The sequence below is a fragment of the Zingiber officinale genome, chromosome 1B (assembly GCF_018446385.1).
Source record: "Zingiber officinale cultivar Zhangliang chromosome 1B, Zo_v1.1, whole genome shotgun sequence".
Classification (NCBI taxonomy): domain Eukaryota; kingdom Viridiplantae; phylum Streptophyta; class Magnoliopsida; order Zingiberales; family Zingiberaceae; genus Zingiber; species Zingiber officinale.
The window spans coordinates 121,572,410-121,587,931 of record NC_055986.1 but is presented as its reverse complement, the minus strand read 5'-3'; the positions used below and the strand labels follow the sequence as shown (position 1 = coordinate 121,587,931).

At 42.7% G+C, this 15,522-nt stretch overlaps 1 protein-coding gene across 3 annotated transcripts; it reads right to left on the bottom strand.

Moving 5' to 3' along the window:
• Positions 1-5,366: 5,366 nt before the first annotated feature.
• Positions 5,367-14,204, bottom strand: LOC121975932 (probable pyruvate, phosphate dikinase regulatory protein, chloroplastic). Of its 3 annotated transcripts, XM_042527870.1 has the most exons (5): positions 13,680-14,204; positions 12,888-13,530; positions 12,704-12,800; positions 12,474-12,530; positions 5,367-5,424 (listed from the first exon to the last, which is right to left on the bottom strand). In XM_042527870.1, exons 1-4 carry the CDS (start codon positions 14,181-14,183, stop codon positions 12,500-12,502), a joined length of 1,275 nt encoding a protein of 424 aa, XP_042383804.1. In that variant the 5' UTR covers positions 14,184-14,204; the 3' UTR covers positions 5,367-5,424; positions 12,474-12,499. The 3 variants fall into 3 exon arrangements, with proteins under 3 accessions (XP_042383804.1, XP_042383813.1, XP_042383820.1); XM_042527879.1 differs by lacking the exon at positions 5,367-5,424 and having other exon boundaries at positions 12,330-12,530; XM_042527886.1 differs by lacking the exons at positions 5,367-5,424; positions 12,474-12,530 and having other exon boundaries at positions 12,697-12,800.
• Positions 14,205-15,522: the final 1,318 nt, after the last annotated feature.

The window sequence follows — 15,522 nt, the reverse complement described above, 5'->3', positions numbered from 1 at the left end:
GACCAAAAGTAGCTAGAGGGGTGAATAGCTCGTCGCTCGACGTTTGCTTGGCGTTGCTTGTTGCTTCTTGGACGTGCAGAAAATACATAAACAAACACAAGCACGCTAACACTAGGATTTTACTTGGTATCCACCTCACAAGAGGTGACTAATCCAGGATCCACACCAACGCACACACCCTCCACTACGAATAACACTCCTTTACGGTAACTACCAGGGGCGGAGCCCCACAACACTCTCAATACAAGAAGAAAGGAAATACAAGTTAAGCAAAAGCTTACAAGATGTGCAATGAAAACCCTAACCCTAACTTCTTCCTCTTGCAATAGATCCGCCTCTTGACTTGGAAAGCCTCCAAGAACCTTCAAGAACTGGCGATCACGTGCTTGTAGAGAGCCTGGAGGAGCTGGAATGAATCGAGAAGAGCTCGTGAAGAGATGCCGAAGACCACGCCGCTGCGGCTTTAAACCCGACGCACGGTCGGATCCCGATCGATTCGAATCGATCGGAAGCTTGATCGATCCACGGATCGATCCGTGCCTCGCGATAAGCGCTGGATCGATCCATGGATCGATCCGGCGCTTATCGCGAGCAAAAGGCTCCAAATCGATCGACTGATCGATCGGGCTGCTGTTTGTCGTAGCACTGTGTCCAATCAATCAGTTGATCGATTGAGCTTGGTCCAATTTGATCACTTGATCAAAGTGACCAACCCTAGCTCTCCCGAGTCACATATAGGGCTCCCAAACCCAATATCTGGTCAACCATGACCTGTTGGGACTTCTCGTGCTTAGCATCTGGTCAACCTTGACCTACCAGTACTTTTTCACTAAGTGTCCGGTCAATCCTTTGAGTCACTTGGACTTTTCTCCTCGTGCTAAGTGTCCGGTCAACCTTGACCGACTTGGACTTACCGTCTCGTGTTAAGTGTCCGGTCCTCCATGACCCACTCGGACTTCCTTCCACCGATGTCCGATCATCCTTGACCTATCTAGATTTTCTTGTGTTAACTATCCAGTTACTCCTTTGGCCTACTTGGACTTCCCAATACCAGGTGTTCGGTCAACCTTGACTCACCTGGATCTCCACGTGTCTGGCTTCACTCACTAGGTTTTTCCTTCTGCCTAGCTTCTCACTAGGACTTTCACCTGGCTTCACTCACCAGGACTTTCACCTAGCTTCACTCACTAGGGTTTTCCATCTGCCTAGCTTCACTCACTAGGACTTTCACCTGGCTTCACTCACCAGGACTTTCACCTAGCTTCACTCACTAGGATTTCCTTCTGCCTAGCTTCACTCACTAGGACTTTCACCTGACTTCACTCACCAGGACTTTCACCTAGCTTCACTCACTAGGATTTCCTTCTGCCTAGCTTCACTCACTAGGACTTCCTTCTGCCTAACTTGCCAGTTAGGACTTCCCAGTCAAGTATCCGGTCAACCTTGACCTACTTGACTCTTCTTCGATCAATATCTTATTGTCAAACATCTAAACCCAAACCAAGACTCAGCTTGGTTAACCAGGTCAACCTTGACCTGAGGGATGTTGCACCAACATGAAGTACTTCCATTTAAATTTACATATTGATTCATGGTAGATAAATTCCAGCAGCCACAAAAGCCCAATATCTCTTCATTTATACCTGACTGTTTTGAGCAACTTGATACTTACATGTTCTGTAAAATTAAGTTAGAAGAAGGCATTGAATAAAATGCGAAACTATTTGCTACATAAAGTGTAGGTTCTTCACTAAATTCCCCACTGAATTGAGAGCTGTTAATATGGAATTGGTACAACACCTCAACAAAACTGCAGTTGAGTACAGATTTCAATCTGTTCACTTCTTCTAGTGCCCAACTTCACACACTGTAACAAGGTAGTCAACAGAATTGCAAGTATCTGAATTGGATCCTCAAACTTCCATCTGATAAAAAGTTTTAAAGGAATCTGTAGGCTTAGATCAATGAAGAACTACTACCAGCAATATTGAGTAATCAAACATTTACTCCAATCCTTTCCTCATAATTTTTCAACAAATACAAACACATATTCCCCTTTCCTCACACTTAATCCTTTATCCACATTTTGGTAAGCTAACTCATCAAGAATTCAACCAAACTCTCAATAGGAGAATATCAAGCAAATATGATCAAAGGTTAGAATGCTTGATGAGAATATTTAAAGAAAATTGTGAAGAAAGGAATTGGAAAGTATGAAGGGAAACAAAATTGACAAAATCCTCAATTTCCATGCATACTTATGATATTGTGATTTTGAAAAGAAATTAAGCAAGTTCTAGAGTTTCAATTGCTATGAGTGCATGCCACACAAGAATATAATAGTGTTTAGGCTTAAAGTGGTCCTCTCTAGGTATTATTCATGCAAACAAGCTCAATCGATCAAATTGAAATGCACCACCATTTTAACCAATATCATGTAAGTAGAGCATTCAATCATGTCCAATGACCTAAAGTTGATGATCAAATTTAAAACAACTTTTACCATCTTAGAAGTATTACTAAACAATTCATGGAGAATTTATTCAAATGACATGCTATGTATACCAACTAAATGCAATGTATGAAAGTAAAATGCAAAATAAAATGCAAAATGTAAAAACAAAGTGCAAATGCAAAGTATGAAACCAAAGAAACGTATAATGAATTTATTAAAGAAAAACTAAACTCAAAGCATGAATCAAAATGTAAAAGAAAGCAAAATTGGAACCAACTCCCCTTTCATTTCCGGTGGTTGAAGAAGGTTTAGAAGTAGTAGCCACCCCGGAAGTAGAGTAATCGTGGTTCCACTCAAATTCTTCTTATTCTTCCTTTTTCCTTTCAAAATTCTCTCCGGAGGTCTAAGTCGGTTCAGTTTAAGCACCCACTCCGGAAGCTTAATTTCTCCTACATAATCAATAAAGCAAAACACCTCCCATACACATATGGGATAAAAAGAAAATAGGAGAAAATTAGTGTGGGTAAAAGATATATCAAGAAATGCATCACATCTAATAAAATCAATAATTGGTACCTCTATAAAATTCTCTGAAAAATTACACAAAATACTCACCTTGTCATCTTGAGAGGTACCTGGAGTGGTGTTTGTTACCTCTTTCTCCTCAAATAAATGCTCAGACTCTAGTTCTGACGAATGTTCAACTTCATGTAGTGATTCTTGGGTGCTTGTCTCCATAGCACAAGTCCCTACACTTACATCCTCCATTCTTGGTGATTCTTGAGGTAATGCTTCCAGTAAGCATTCCCCTACACTTAAATCATTTTATGCAACAAAACCTGCATCATTAATAACATCTAGAGCAACATCATTAGTAGTAGAATCAAAAATAGGTTCAACTACATCATCACAACAATAAAAAGTAGATAAAGAATCTAGTGAAGAAGTAGATGCAGTGTCAGGCCTGACAAGAGCTCCACAATCTAACTCCTCACTGGCATTTTGTGTTGGTAATTGGTTGATGGATGATGCAATTTGATCTAACTGACTCTGAATATTCTGTATCCTTGCAAATTGTTGCTCTTGATGCTCTCTTATTTGTTGCATAACTTCATTGCATTTCCACATTGATTCTTCAATTTGTTCTTGTGCATCCTCATACCTATTCCGCTGCTCCATAGGTAGGTAGGACTGATAGGACTGAGTCTGAGGCTGATAATAATAGCTCTCCATCCCATCTCCAAAATACTGATGATATGGATCCATGGTCACATGAATTTCCTGTTCTTACACTGAAACACTAGCAAATAAAATCAGAAGACTCAGGAACAAATAAAATCAACACATGAATATATAATCATGAAAAACAATCAAACAACAATCCTAAAATTACTAAACATTGCTTATAAAGTCCCCGGCAACGGCGCCAAAATTTGATGTAAGGCAAATCTATCACATCCGCTAATCAAATTGTACAAATATATTTTTCACTGAACCCCTTAATTAAACAATAATGTCGTAGTAACGAGCCCAGGATCGATCCGAGGAACCAACGGTAGAATGTAATTTAGGATTGTCTTTTATTCCTATTTTTGGGGTTTTCGATATAAAAATAGAGTTGGGGGTTTAAAAGCTTTAAATCTAAATCTAACAGAGGAAAAACACAACAATTAAGAAATTAATCTAAAGCAAGAGTGAAACCTAACTATGTACCAATGATCAAACCTCAACGTATTGTCACTCTACGTTGTGATTAAACCATCGACACACACTTAAACTAAAGATAAAATAGCAAAACACAATTAAATCTGATCTAAACAGAAATGAAACCCTAACTTAGAATTTAAACACTAAACAAGTAACCAAGCAACAAATTAAAATTAAACTAGGCTTCAACAAAGAAAGAAATGCTAACTACTTGCATAAAAAGATAACAAAACATAAAAGTAATCTGTGCTAAGCTATAAAAACAATAACAAAATGAATTAAAATGTAAACCAATCCAACTCACAACCAATTCCACAAGTTTCACACTCTTGCCGTCACACAAGAGGCCGAAATCGAAACCACCCAATTTCGGACCTCGGTGGAGAATCTCTACTGCGTCTCAGCTCGAGGAAGGCTCAGCTACACCGACGGACCACCCCGACGAGCTAAGAACAACCCGAACCCAAGAATGGTCCGAAAATATGCAAATCTGAGCTCTGGATCTGGGATGAAGTTGCGGATGATGGTATGCTGTCGGATGGAGCTCAGGAACACCGGAGGACCACCGCCGATAGTCGCTGATGTGAATCGGAGTCGCCGATTTGGAGGAACACCTCCAAATCGCGCTGAAACAGAGAAGATCCAAGAGCAGATTTCCGTCGGAGAGAACACCCAACGACGGTTCCAAATGATCGGGATGAGCTGCTGTAGAGATTATCCACCGAGGTTGAAGCTTGGGAAATGGGTCGAAATCCGAAGAAATGCCACCGGGACGAAGCTGCTGTGCGTGGAGAGATCGACGAAGAAGCTGGAACACTGTAGCTTCTCATTTAAACAGATCTGGATCTGATCGGACGGCTGAGATCATTCCGGGCTAAATCAACGGTGAAAGGTCATCCAAAATCCGATCCGAAGCTACTGATGTTGATCTAGGGTCTGGATCTACCCTCCCGTAGGTCGGATCGATCAGATCATCACTGGATGGCCCAGATCAGCCCAGTCTTCATTGAACGATCCAGATTAAGTCAGGCTGGATCAATAGCTAGATGAACTCAGATCTGCATCAAAACTTCTGGATCTTCATCAATGGCTCAGATCTGCTCCCCATTAAGTTGGATCGGCTATATCTTCAACGGATGGTCCAGATCTGTCCTATTCTTGATGAACGGCCCATGATGCTTCAAAGCTTGATCTTCTCGTTTGAACTCCGATTCGAGCCCAATTTCGGTCCAAATAGATCCAAATCCAAGATCCTTTGATGCCTACAAAATAAGAATCAAATATTAGCATCAAATAACACCAAAAATAATATAATTTGCAATTAAGTCCAAAAATACACATTATGCACAAAATGTGATGTAACCATGATTTACCTATAAAATCAACCTCAAAACCATGCATAAATGAATCAAAATAATGCAGTAAAATCATGGTTATCATTGAACCAAACAACATTTGGTTATATTTTATTCTCCATAACCTTGGTTATGTGATTACCAAGTAATCACATAACCAAAGTTATACATGATAACTTAAACCAAATGCATCCTAAGTGTCTCAGGTCATAATCCATTTGTGCCTTGCCTTCTTTAGTTTTCTTCTCTAACGATTTCCACTGACCACGTTCCCTTTCTCGCGATCTTCTTTAGTAAGTACTTTTTTTGATCTTCCTTCATTTCTCCATCAATCATCCATAGCTTAAGAAACCTTTACCCCCTAGTACATGCCCATTTCTTCTAATTTCGACAACTATGACCTCAAAATGATTCGTCTAGCCCTAGAGATCACTAAAGACTTGTGTATTCTCATTCCTGGTCCTCAAGATCCTCCCCATTATCCTCCAAGGGCTACATCGTCTTCTTCAAGGATCAACTTCAGGCTAGTTTGCACTTTCCCATTCCCTCCTTTCTATCTAAAATAAGCAAATATTTCCAAATTCCACTCTAACAACTTGCTCCCAATGTCTTCCGCTCTATGTGTGCAATGACTTTCCTATTCCGATTATATGATATCCCCTTGACTCTTATACTTTTCATTATTTTTACTATCCTAAAAAATCTGAGTCTATGGTCTTTTTGTTCCAATCCCGTCCTAAGACAATTTTCTTCAAGAAATTACCTTAATCTAATAAGGGATGAAAATCCCATTTCTGCTTCATCCAAGTGTCCGATACTATGTCTTGGTCGATCAATTGGCAAGCAGATCTCTCTCCCCTCCCTGAGTTAGGAGACTACCACCACGAACCTGCTTTCATTTCTACATTAGAGAAGTTGGCCAGCTTGCAATTTAACATCTCCCAACTACTACAAGAGGGCCTCCTCTATATGTTCGGACTAAGTCTAGTTCAAGCCATGCTTGTAGGATCTAGAAATAACGTTAGAGGGGGAGTTGAATAGCACTCATGACTTTTTTATATTTTTTGTAAGACTAGAGAGATACACAGTGGAATTAAAATAAAGAAGAAGAAAAGATACGACTAACACGTTTCTTTTACTTGGTTCGGAGCCTGTGATGACTTTTACTCCAAGGCCTGTGATCGATGATCACTTTTGTTGGGCAATCCACTAGAAATTCGATAAGTATAAACAAAGTACAAAGAAATTATTACAATTTTGCAAATAAATTATACCAACAATATGAAAATTCGGTGTAGAACTTAGTTGTCAGAGTAGCATCATAGCATAGTAGTGTCGAAAATTGGAGTAGCATGGCGAGCTGTTGAGCGTTCAGTTGCTTGTTAAAGTTGTATATTATGTTGGTCGAACCCTCCTTATAAAGGAGGATCTAGGAACCTCTATGGCATTGAGGTGCCTCAATCGAAGCTTATCTGATCCATACTCATCGAGCATTATCCACGTCCAAGTGCCTCAATCCCTTTGAGGCGCCTGGATAGCTACTGTGGCGAATGCTGAGTGGAGTTCCTTCTAGTCACCTCAATCCCTTTGAGGCGCCTAGATCTGACATGTGCTAACCAACCAGAAGTTGACATCTCCCCTTGCTTCGCACGCCAAGGTGATAGAGGCGGATGAATACCTTTCACGTGCATGTATCTTGAGGCGCTTGGATCCATCTAGGCGCCTGTATCAGCTGATCTAGGCTTAGTTAACTATGCAAAACTGAATTAGCACAAACAAATATATAATATGAAATAAGAATATTTTGATGTAAGTACCCAAGGTGATTTTGATGTGATCAACCAAGTCAGGTTAGATCCTATTGGTATTTAATCTCTGTGTCTAAGTGTGCAGGAACTCATGAGCACAAGAAGTTGAGCGAAAGACCCAACTACTGAGAAGGACTGCACAGAAGACAACCGATGGGCTCGGTGCGTCTGAGGGACGAGGTGTTACAGAAGAGTACGCGGGCGGACGAGAAGGAGGTGCTCGACGTTTCCGAGGGACGAGAAGCTGGAGCGGAAGATTGCTCGAGAAGACCGCAAGTTGGTTTCGGATGAGCTCTATTCTGGATGGCCAAGATCACCCAAGTGAGCAGAGCCGGAGCGGAAGACCCGGACCAATGCGAGCGGAATTGAAGAGGAAGACCTGAACCAATGCGAGTGGAGCCGAAGCGGAAGACCCAGACCAAGAAGAGCAGAAATGGAGCAGAAGAACAGGATTGAAAAATCAACAAAAGCTGATTTTTCTGTCCGAGACACCCCGGGCTGGTCCAGGGCGCCAAGACTCCGAGTGCCCGGAACCCTTCTGAGCACCCGGAGCAGAAAATTATTCGGAACGTGACGTGGTGCGTTCTGTTGTGACGAGGATAAAAGTTTATCCCCTCCTAAGCACCTGGAACCCTTCCAAGCGCCCCGACTAGGGTTTTAAATATAGCCATGGCCCCAATGGTTCAGAATAACACTTGTAAACGCTTTTAGTTTGTTCTACTATTTGTTTGTGAGCCATCAATGTTGTAAGAGGTTTTTCCGCCTGAAGGAGACTGTTTACTGAACTTTCAACTTCCTTGGATTAACAACTTTCCCAGTTGTTACCAAGTAAGTCCTTCGTGCCTCTACTCTTAGTTTACTTCTTTTTCAATCTTTTATTTTGTTTATGCAAGTGTTAGTTTAATTAAGCTGCAAAAGTTCGAGAAATGTTTATTTTATTTTGCAGGGTTATTCACCCCCCTCTAGTCGGCCGCTAAGGGTCCCACACAAAAGGAGATATTTTCCCAATTGATTGGTTTCCTATGGACCCAACCCGCTCGGGCTTCATCCCTTTATTCAATCGTCTTGCCTACGGGAGCTTCCTCTGAGCCTACCCCACCCCTCCAATTGTAGAGTCGCTTTCAATTCTAATTTGCCTTCGATGTGCCATCCGTTTAGGATGTAACGTCGCCTTCGGATCCCTCTTCGTTCTATGGGTAGATACAACTACAGGGCTTGCTAGCAGAGGCCTGGGAGGACTTGATGACCTGGACGGAAGATCGTACTATAATGGGGTTAACGGATGGGTTTACCCAAGACCTAACAATGGTAAGTTTTGAATGACTTATCCTTTTAACTAGAACACTGCTAATAATGCTTCTCTTTAGCTTTGGGAGTTCGGATGAACGTATCCCGAACCATAGTGGGCTTGGAATGCATGAACGAGTCGTTGAGGAGACGAATACTAGAATTGGAATCTTCTTTAGCCCTTGCCCGGATCCCTGACAAAACTGTTCAACAAGGGGATCAGACTCAAGCTGACCTGCTGAGTGAACTGGAGAGGAAGGTACAGGAGGCTCGGGAACTATCTAGTGCTGAGGTGGTAAAGGTAAAAAAATTAGAAGCTTCCCTGAAGACAAGTTGCAGTCGGAAATGGTGAGGAGGCCCGGGTAATAGCTGATTTAGATGAGAAGACTGTCGAATCTTAGGGCCTTTCTGACAAGTTAAAGGAGCTAAAAGTTGCCCATGCCTCAGAGTTGGCTGCAAAAGATGCAGAGTTGTCGGCCAAGATTCTGCTGGTGTTTGATCAGCAGAAAAACATGGATGCTCAGAAAGCTGAATTAGAGTTCCTACAAGCCGAGTTAGAAGCCACAAGGTCTGATTTGACAATCTCTAAGTCTAAGCAAGAGGGGACCATATCCGAACTGGTGGCATCCCAAACCGAGCTAGAGGATTATTAGGCGAGGGGGGGGATGAGAGTTTTGAGGCCAGACGAATAGCATACCTCTAATCTCACGAGTTTGGCTTGCAGCTCAGTCGGCGTATCATAAAGATGTCTTTATATGGAGCTGAAGAAGCGATCAAGCAACTCTGCAAGGTGAGACATTTATCAGCTGACCTGCCTGAGCAAATCTTAGATCACCAGCGGATTATAGATACGTTGTCTGCCGACCTCTTTCCCTAATTCGGGTAATAGCAACCTTGTACTATAAGCCCTTGATGGACAGAAAACTTTAATCGTGCAATAGTTGCAATTGTTGTGGTGTCTCCTATTTTTGACCATTTATGTGATTTCTGATACTGTTTGAGCATTTTGTGCAATGTTCCATAGAGGGCAAGCTTTTAGAGGTCATACGCTTGGCTTTACGTCAAGCGTCGAGTGAGTGGAAACCTTGAGCAATTGGGAATTTGGGGTTGAATATCGAGCGAGCAACTATATACGAGTGTCAGTCGGGAGGGCGCCCCGCCCATATGAATTGGTGTTGGGAACCCAACCCATATGAATTGATGCCGGGGACTAGGCCCAATTATAATCTACAATTGTAGTGAGAATCAGGAACAGTCGACCAAATAGTTATTGGGTGTGTGAGCGAGCAAGCTTATAACTCGGTCGAGTGACACGAGAGTCTGGAATATGGGCATGTGAGCATGCATGCTTATAACTTGGCCGAGTAGCAAGGAAGTCTAGAATATGGGTGCGAGAACAAGCTCGCTTATAACTTAGTCAAGAAGCACAAGAGTCGGAATATGGGTGCAAGAGCAAGCTCGCTTATAACTCGGTCGAGCGATGCAAGAGTCTGAAACATGGGTACAAGAGTAAGCTCGCTTATAACTCGACCGAGCGACATGAGAGTCTGGAATATGGGTGCAAGAGAGCAAGCTCACTTATAAGTCGGTCGAGCGACATGACAGTATAGAATATGGGCGCGAGAGCAAGCTTGCTTATAACTCGATCGAGCGACATAAGAGTTTGGAATATGGACGTGAGAGAAATCTTTCTTATAACTCAGCCGAGTGGAACGAGAGTCTGGGACTTAGGTACAAGGTTAAGCTCACTTATAATTCGGCTGATCGATATAAGAGTTTGGAATATAGGCACATGGTCAAACTCACTTATAACTCTGCCAAGCGGCACGAGAGTCTGGAATATGGAAAAGAGAGCAAGCTCACTTATTACTCAGCCGAGTGGCATGAGAGACTGGAATATGGGATTGAGAGCAAGCTCGCTTATAACTTGGCCGAGTGGCATGAGAGTCTAGGACTTAGGCGTGAGGGCAAGCATGTTTATAACTCGGCCGAACGACTTGAGAGTCTAGGACTTAGGACTCCTGGTCTAAGTTCGCCTGCATTTCCATTAAATGTGAGTATTCAATAATATATAGAAGCATGTTACATGCATACTCTCAGGTTCGATAAGGATGCAAGTAGTTGGCGCTCCATGGACGCTCCAAGTTTCTTGCCACAAAGTAACTGTTGTGAGTCGTCTAGTTTCTTCCATCTCTGCACTTCAGATTCAGGCAAAGATTCCCACAGATGACGTCAAATTTGATCCTGTCTGAAATCGGGGAAGATAGGGCACTAAGTAGGTGGCTCTGGTACTGACCGTGAGAAGACTCTGAGATGGAAGAAGATGACGCTGAGTGATCCTCTCTATGCACACCATAGAGAGAACAAATAGAAATGTTAGAGCGAGAACCAAGGAGGGGGTCTTTGTTGTTGGGACTCCGATGCTTAAGTCAGAACCGTAGCAAAATGAAGAAGAAGAAGATGAATAATAGAACAGTAGTGTAGATGTGTGTGCGGGTGTGCATGCGCATGTCTACCCAATGGAGAGGACTCCCTTTTTATACTAGCTTTCATAACCTCTACAATAATGAGACGTCAGAGAATATCTGGTGTCAAAATATGTTAGGTAACAGAGGGTGTACGATAGCTCTCCCCTAGAAGGTTTTGTTATCTGTGTATGTTATAATAACAAAGTATTCTGTGGTGAGTAGCTGTTATTCTCTAACAGATAGTTGCGATTCTCTAATAATGTTGTTTCTTAGAAGGATCCCGACTGGCTTTGGAGTCGATCGGATGTATACTGAGGGTTGTGCCCAAAGTTTTGAAGGTCTGACCTACTCTGGGGCCAACCGGTTGTACGCTGGAGCCATGACCACGAGGAGTGGGGAGATAAGTCCCGAAGGTCTGATCAACCCTATGGCCGACCAGCTATTTGCTGGGGCTATGACTACGAGGAGTGGGGAGCTAAGTCTCTAAAGTCCGACCGACCCTAGGGCTGATTAGTTGTATGTTGGGGCCACGACCACGAGAAGTGGGAGCTAAGTCCCGAAGGTATGACTAACTCTAGGGTCGATCGGCTATATGTTGAGTGCCTTGCCCTTGAAGAGTGAGGAGCTAAGTCCCGAAGATCCGACCAGCTCTAGAGTCGACGGGCTGTATGCTGGGCGCCTTGCCCTTGAAGGGTGAAGAGCTAAGTCCCGAAAGTCCGATATTACCCTAGAAGAGTGTGGAGCTAAGTTTTGAAGGTTTAATCGGCTGTATGCTGAGCGCCTTGTCCTTGAAGAGTGGGGAGCTAAGTCCCAAAGGTTCGACTAGCTCTAGGGGCGATCGACTGTATGCTGGACGCCTTGCCCTTGAAGAGTGGAGAGTTAAGTTCCAAAGGTCCGATCGACTCTAGGGTTGACCGGTTGTATGCTAGATGTCTTGCCTTGAAGAGTGGGGAACTAAGTTTCGAAGATTTGATCAGCTGTATGCTGGACGCCTTTCCCTTGAAGAGAGGGGAACTAAGCCCCAAAGGTGAGTGATCTATCCGGCTATGTATATCCTGACTGTCACCTTATATTGACTTTAATTATCATTTTATCTTAATTTTAACTGTCATAGCATCTTAACTATAGATCTTAAATTACTCTTAAGGTCACTCACAACTTACAGTATCATGGCATATTGATGTTTCTTCATCTATCTTAGAAACCAGCACGTATTTGATATAGACTATCCAACTTCCATGGAAAAAGATTTGAACTCTATAAATAGTATGTGCTACAAGTAGATTCGGTACAGTGCATACATGCAAGCACATGGCGTACATAAAAGAATGACAGAATAAATGCTTGATATTTGGATAAAAAATATAGGAACCGCCGACAACTATCTACTCACTCAGGTTCATATTGAAATCGTCCACTTCATCTCATGTTTCCGCTGAACATAACGACCCTGCATATATTAACAAAAAGTAAACTTGAGACAAAAATTAAGGATCAAACCCATTTCATTGAGATTTTTAGGCAGCACATTTAGGTATGAACAACTCTGTACTATGATATATACACGAAGAACTATAAATTCTGTTGGAATATATGCAGGTGTTTACTGACTCATTCTAGTACCGTTTGGAAATGCGTGGCATAGAACATTTTTGTTTCCTGTCGTGGTACGTCCTGATTATAACAGCTGCAGTTTCTTCAATAGCTTTTCCGGTGACCTCTGTAATCAATAACCGAGCAAATATAGGCATTGAGAGAACTAATATTGCAAACAGTCAACCGAACCAGCAGAATCACTACTACTTACCGATCACTGGCCATTTTGGGTTTTGGGCAAAGATTTTGTTGGCATATTCCAATTCCTCCCTCACATGATCCATTTCCGAGTAATTGTTCCTCATCTCGCTGTTAAAACCAAGACTTTTAGCCCTCGCTTTCCTAATGGTCTGCAGAATAACTGGGTTGATTGTTAATCCAAAGATCTTCTCTTGATTAATCCCAAAAAGTGTCTTTGGCAAGTCCACGCCCATTACTATCGGAACATTCGCCACTTTGTATCCCTTTTGAGCCAGATAAATGGACAAGGGTGTCTTCCCGGTGCGGGAAACTCCAACAAGGACAATATGAGCATGGTTCAAGTTTTGGGGCTTAGCTCCATCATCTTGTTTGATGGTGAAATCAATAGCTTCGATACGCTTGAAATATTCTGCAGATAGAGGAGCCTCTCGGCGGCCAGGAGCGCCACGGGGGATTCCAGAAGGAGCAACGCCGAGATGAGTAGCAATGGCCTCAGTAGTGGGGCTGAGAATATCAGCCGACGGGACACCCCAATGCTCACAAGCATGCTTTGCAGATTCTGCCATGGCAGGATCAGCAAGAGTGTACAGCACCAAAGCGCCTTCTCTAGCAGCTTGCTTTATGATCTCCATCAGTCTATCCATATCTTCCACCTACAGATCAGTAGATCACATACATCAGTTAGATGTGCATTGCATAGACCAAATTTGAAGGCATAAGTGCTTTTCTGTTCCTGATCTGCAATCCTTCGAATGGTTCGAGTGGGGTGTAAAAGGGTAGGAAAATTAAAGGATGAGCGCACCCCAGAGAAGAGGTGGGTGTTGACGGGGCAGCCACGGTCGACGAGGCAATGCTCAAACTGTCCGAGCGCCGCGTTCACAGAGTGTTCGGCCGTCCACCCCGTTCCGTCCGAAACCATGTAGATGGCCTTCCCCTCCATCACTTCGCACCCATCCTCCTCGTCCCCGACCTCGTCGACTGCTTCCGCCGGCACGACTGGCAGGTCGCTAGAATCGGAGGGCGTGGGTGCCGGAGACGGCAGTCCAGCGGTCTTCTGGCGGAGGGAGGGCCAATCGATCCGGTGGCCGGAGCGGATGGCGCGAGCGCGGGACCACCGATTCAACTGCGTGCTCACGCGCCGTGGCGGCTGCGGCGGCGGTGGTTGGGGGCCAGGGTCAACTGCTCGACCCGGTTCCTCCTGGTCCTGGACGAGGCAGGAAGACGCGAAAGGGCGGGGAGATCTCCGGTTGGAAGGCGGGGAGTGAGATAGCAGCAAGGGAACAGGGCGGGGATTGGATTGCAACATGGGAAGGAAGGGAATGGGATTGGCCGTGTGGATTTGCTTCGCTTTTCTCTTGTTTTAATTTGGCGACGATTTGACTCCGCGCTATCCGACAGAAGATCCGGTTGTAAGTGTAAATTTACCAATGTTCATTTCGTACATGGCGGCCCACCCGAACCTTACCTGACTCGTGATTGATCATGAATGATTACATATGCAGTTGTTACCTGTTTGTTTGGACCAAGGTCGGTTGACTGGTATGGAGAAAGGGGCCCAGTGAAATAGGAAACAGCTGGCTGCCGTAATTCCTTTCCAATGTTGTGTGCTCAATTAATTCAAATACTGTGGGAGGACGAAATCGATGGATGGCGAGAATCCAGCTACATGGAATTTGTCTTCGCTATATTTTCTATTTCAATTAACTTCTCTTTAAAATGGAGAAGATGACGCGTTAAAGAGGTAGTTTAAAGGTTGACCGTACGAACACTACAAGCAAGAGACATCTGGTGATATAAATAAGTCTGTATCAAAGATGAATTACGGAGGAAGAAAATGTTAGAGTAAATTATATTTTCAGTCTTATAATTTGTATTTTTTTTTATTTTAATCTTGTTATAAATTAATTTACGTTCTTAGTTCTGTAACTTGTAATATTTTTTAATTTTAATTTTTTTTCCTTTAAAATTGAAATTTTTCAACGGAAAATGTCTAGTTTGTAGTTGGAATATAAAAAGTACATGGGTCATTAAAAAATCAAAATCCCCAAATTCAATTTACAATTCATCATTTTCCGTTGAAAAATTTCAATTTTAGAGGAAAAAAGATTGAAATTGAAAATATTACAAGTTACAGGACTAAAAATGTAAATTAACTCATAATAGGATTAAAATTGAAAAAAATATAAGTTACAGGACTAAAAACATAATTTTCTCAAAATGTTAACGATAGTTGTACTTTGGGTGGAAATTGTTATTGTAGGGATTGGACAAGGAATATTCCTTTGATTTTTTTGATAGTAGTTATACAAGACAAAAGAAGGATATTGGACTTTTGGGATAATGACGAGCTGGCCAAATCCTTTTTGTTATCTGATCGGACATTGCTCTTAGACAGGTTAAGTCGAGTGTGAAAAGTTGACCCTCTTGGTGACTCAACGTCAGATAAGAGAAGAGTTCGGTCGGGCCGTATGTCCAGAAGCTCTGATTAAGATGAGAAGACTCAGTTCTTCATTGAGCCAGGAGGGCTTGGTATCTGATTGGATAAAAGATCGGATCGACTGGAGTGCTCGACTGGCTATGCGGTCATGCTAATCCCGAGTGTTAACCACTCTTTGACTTTGACCGTCATATCAACTAGCATTTTT

Bases quoted from the DNA above. Each gene is read 5' to 3' on its own strand.
- LOC121975932 (XM_042527870.1), bottom strand. From the start codon at position 14,183: ATGTTGCAATCCAATCCCCGCCCTGTTCCCTTGCTGCTATCTCACTCC. The intron at 13,531-13,679 runs GTGCGCTCATCC...ACTGATCTGTAG, and splicing joins ACACCCACCTCTTCTCTGGG to GTGGAAGATATGGATAGACT. The intron at 12,801-12,887 runs GTAAGTAGTAGT...TATTGATTACAG, and splicing joins CCCAAAATGGCCAGTGATCG to AGGTCACCGGAAAAGCTATT.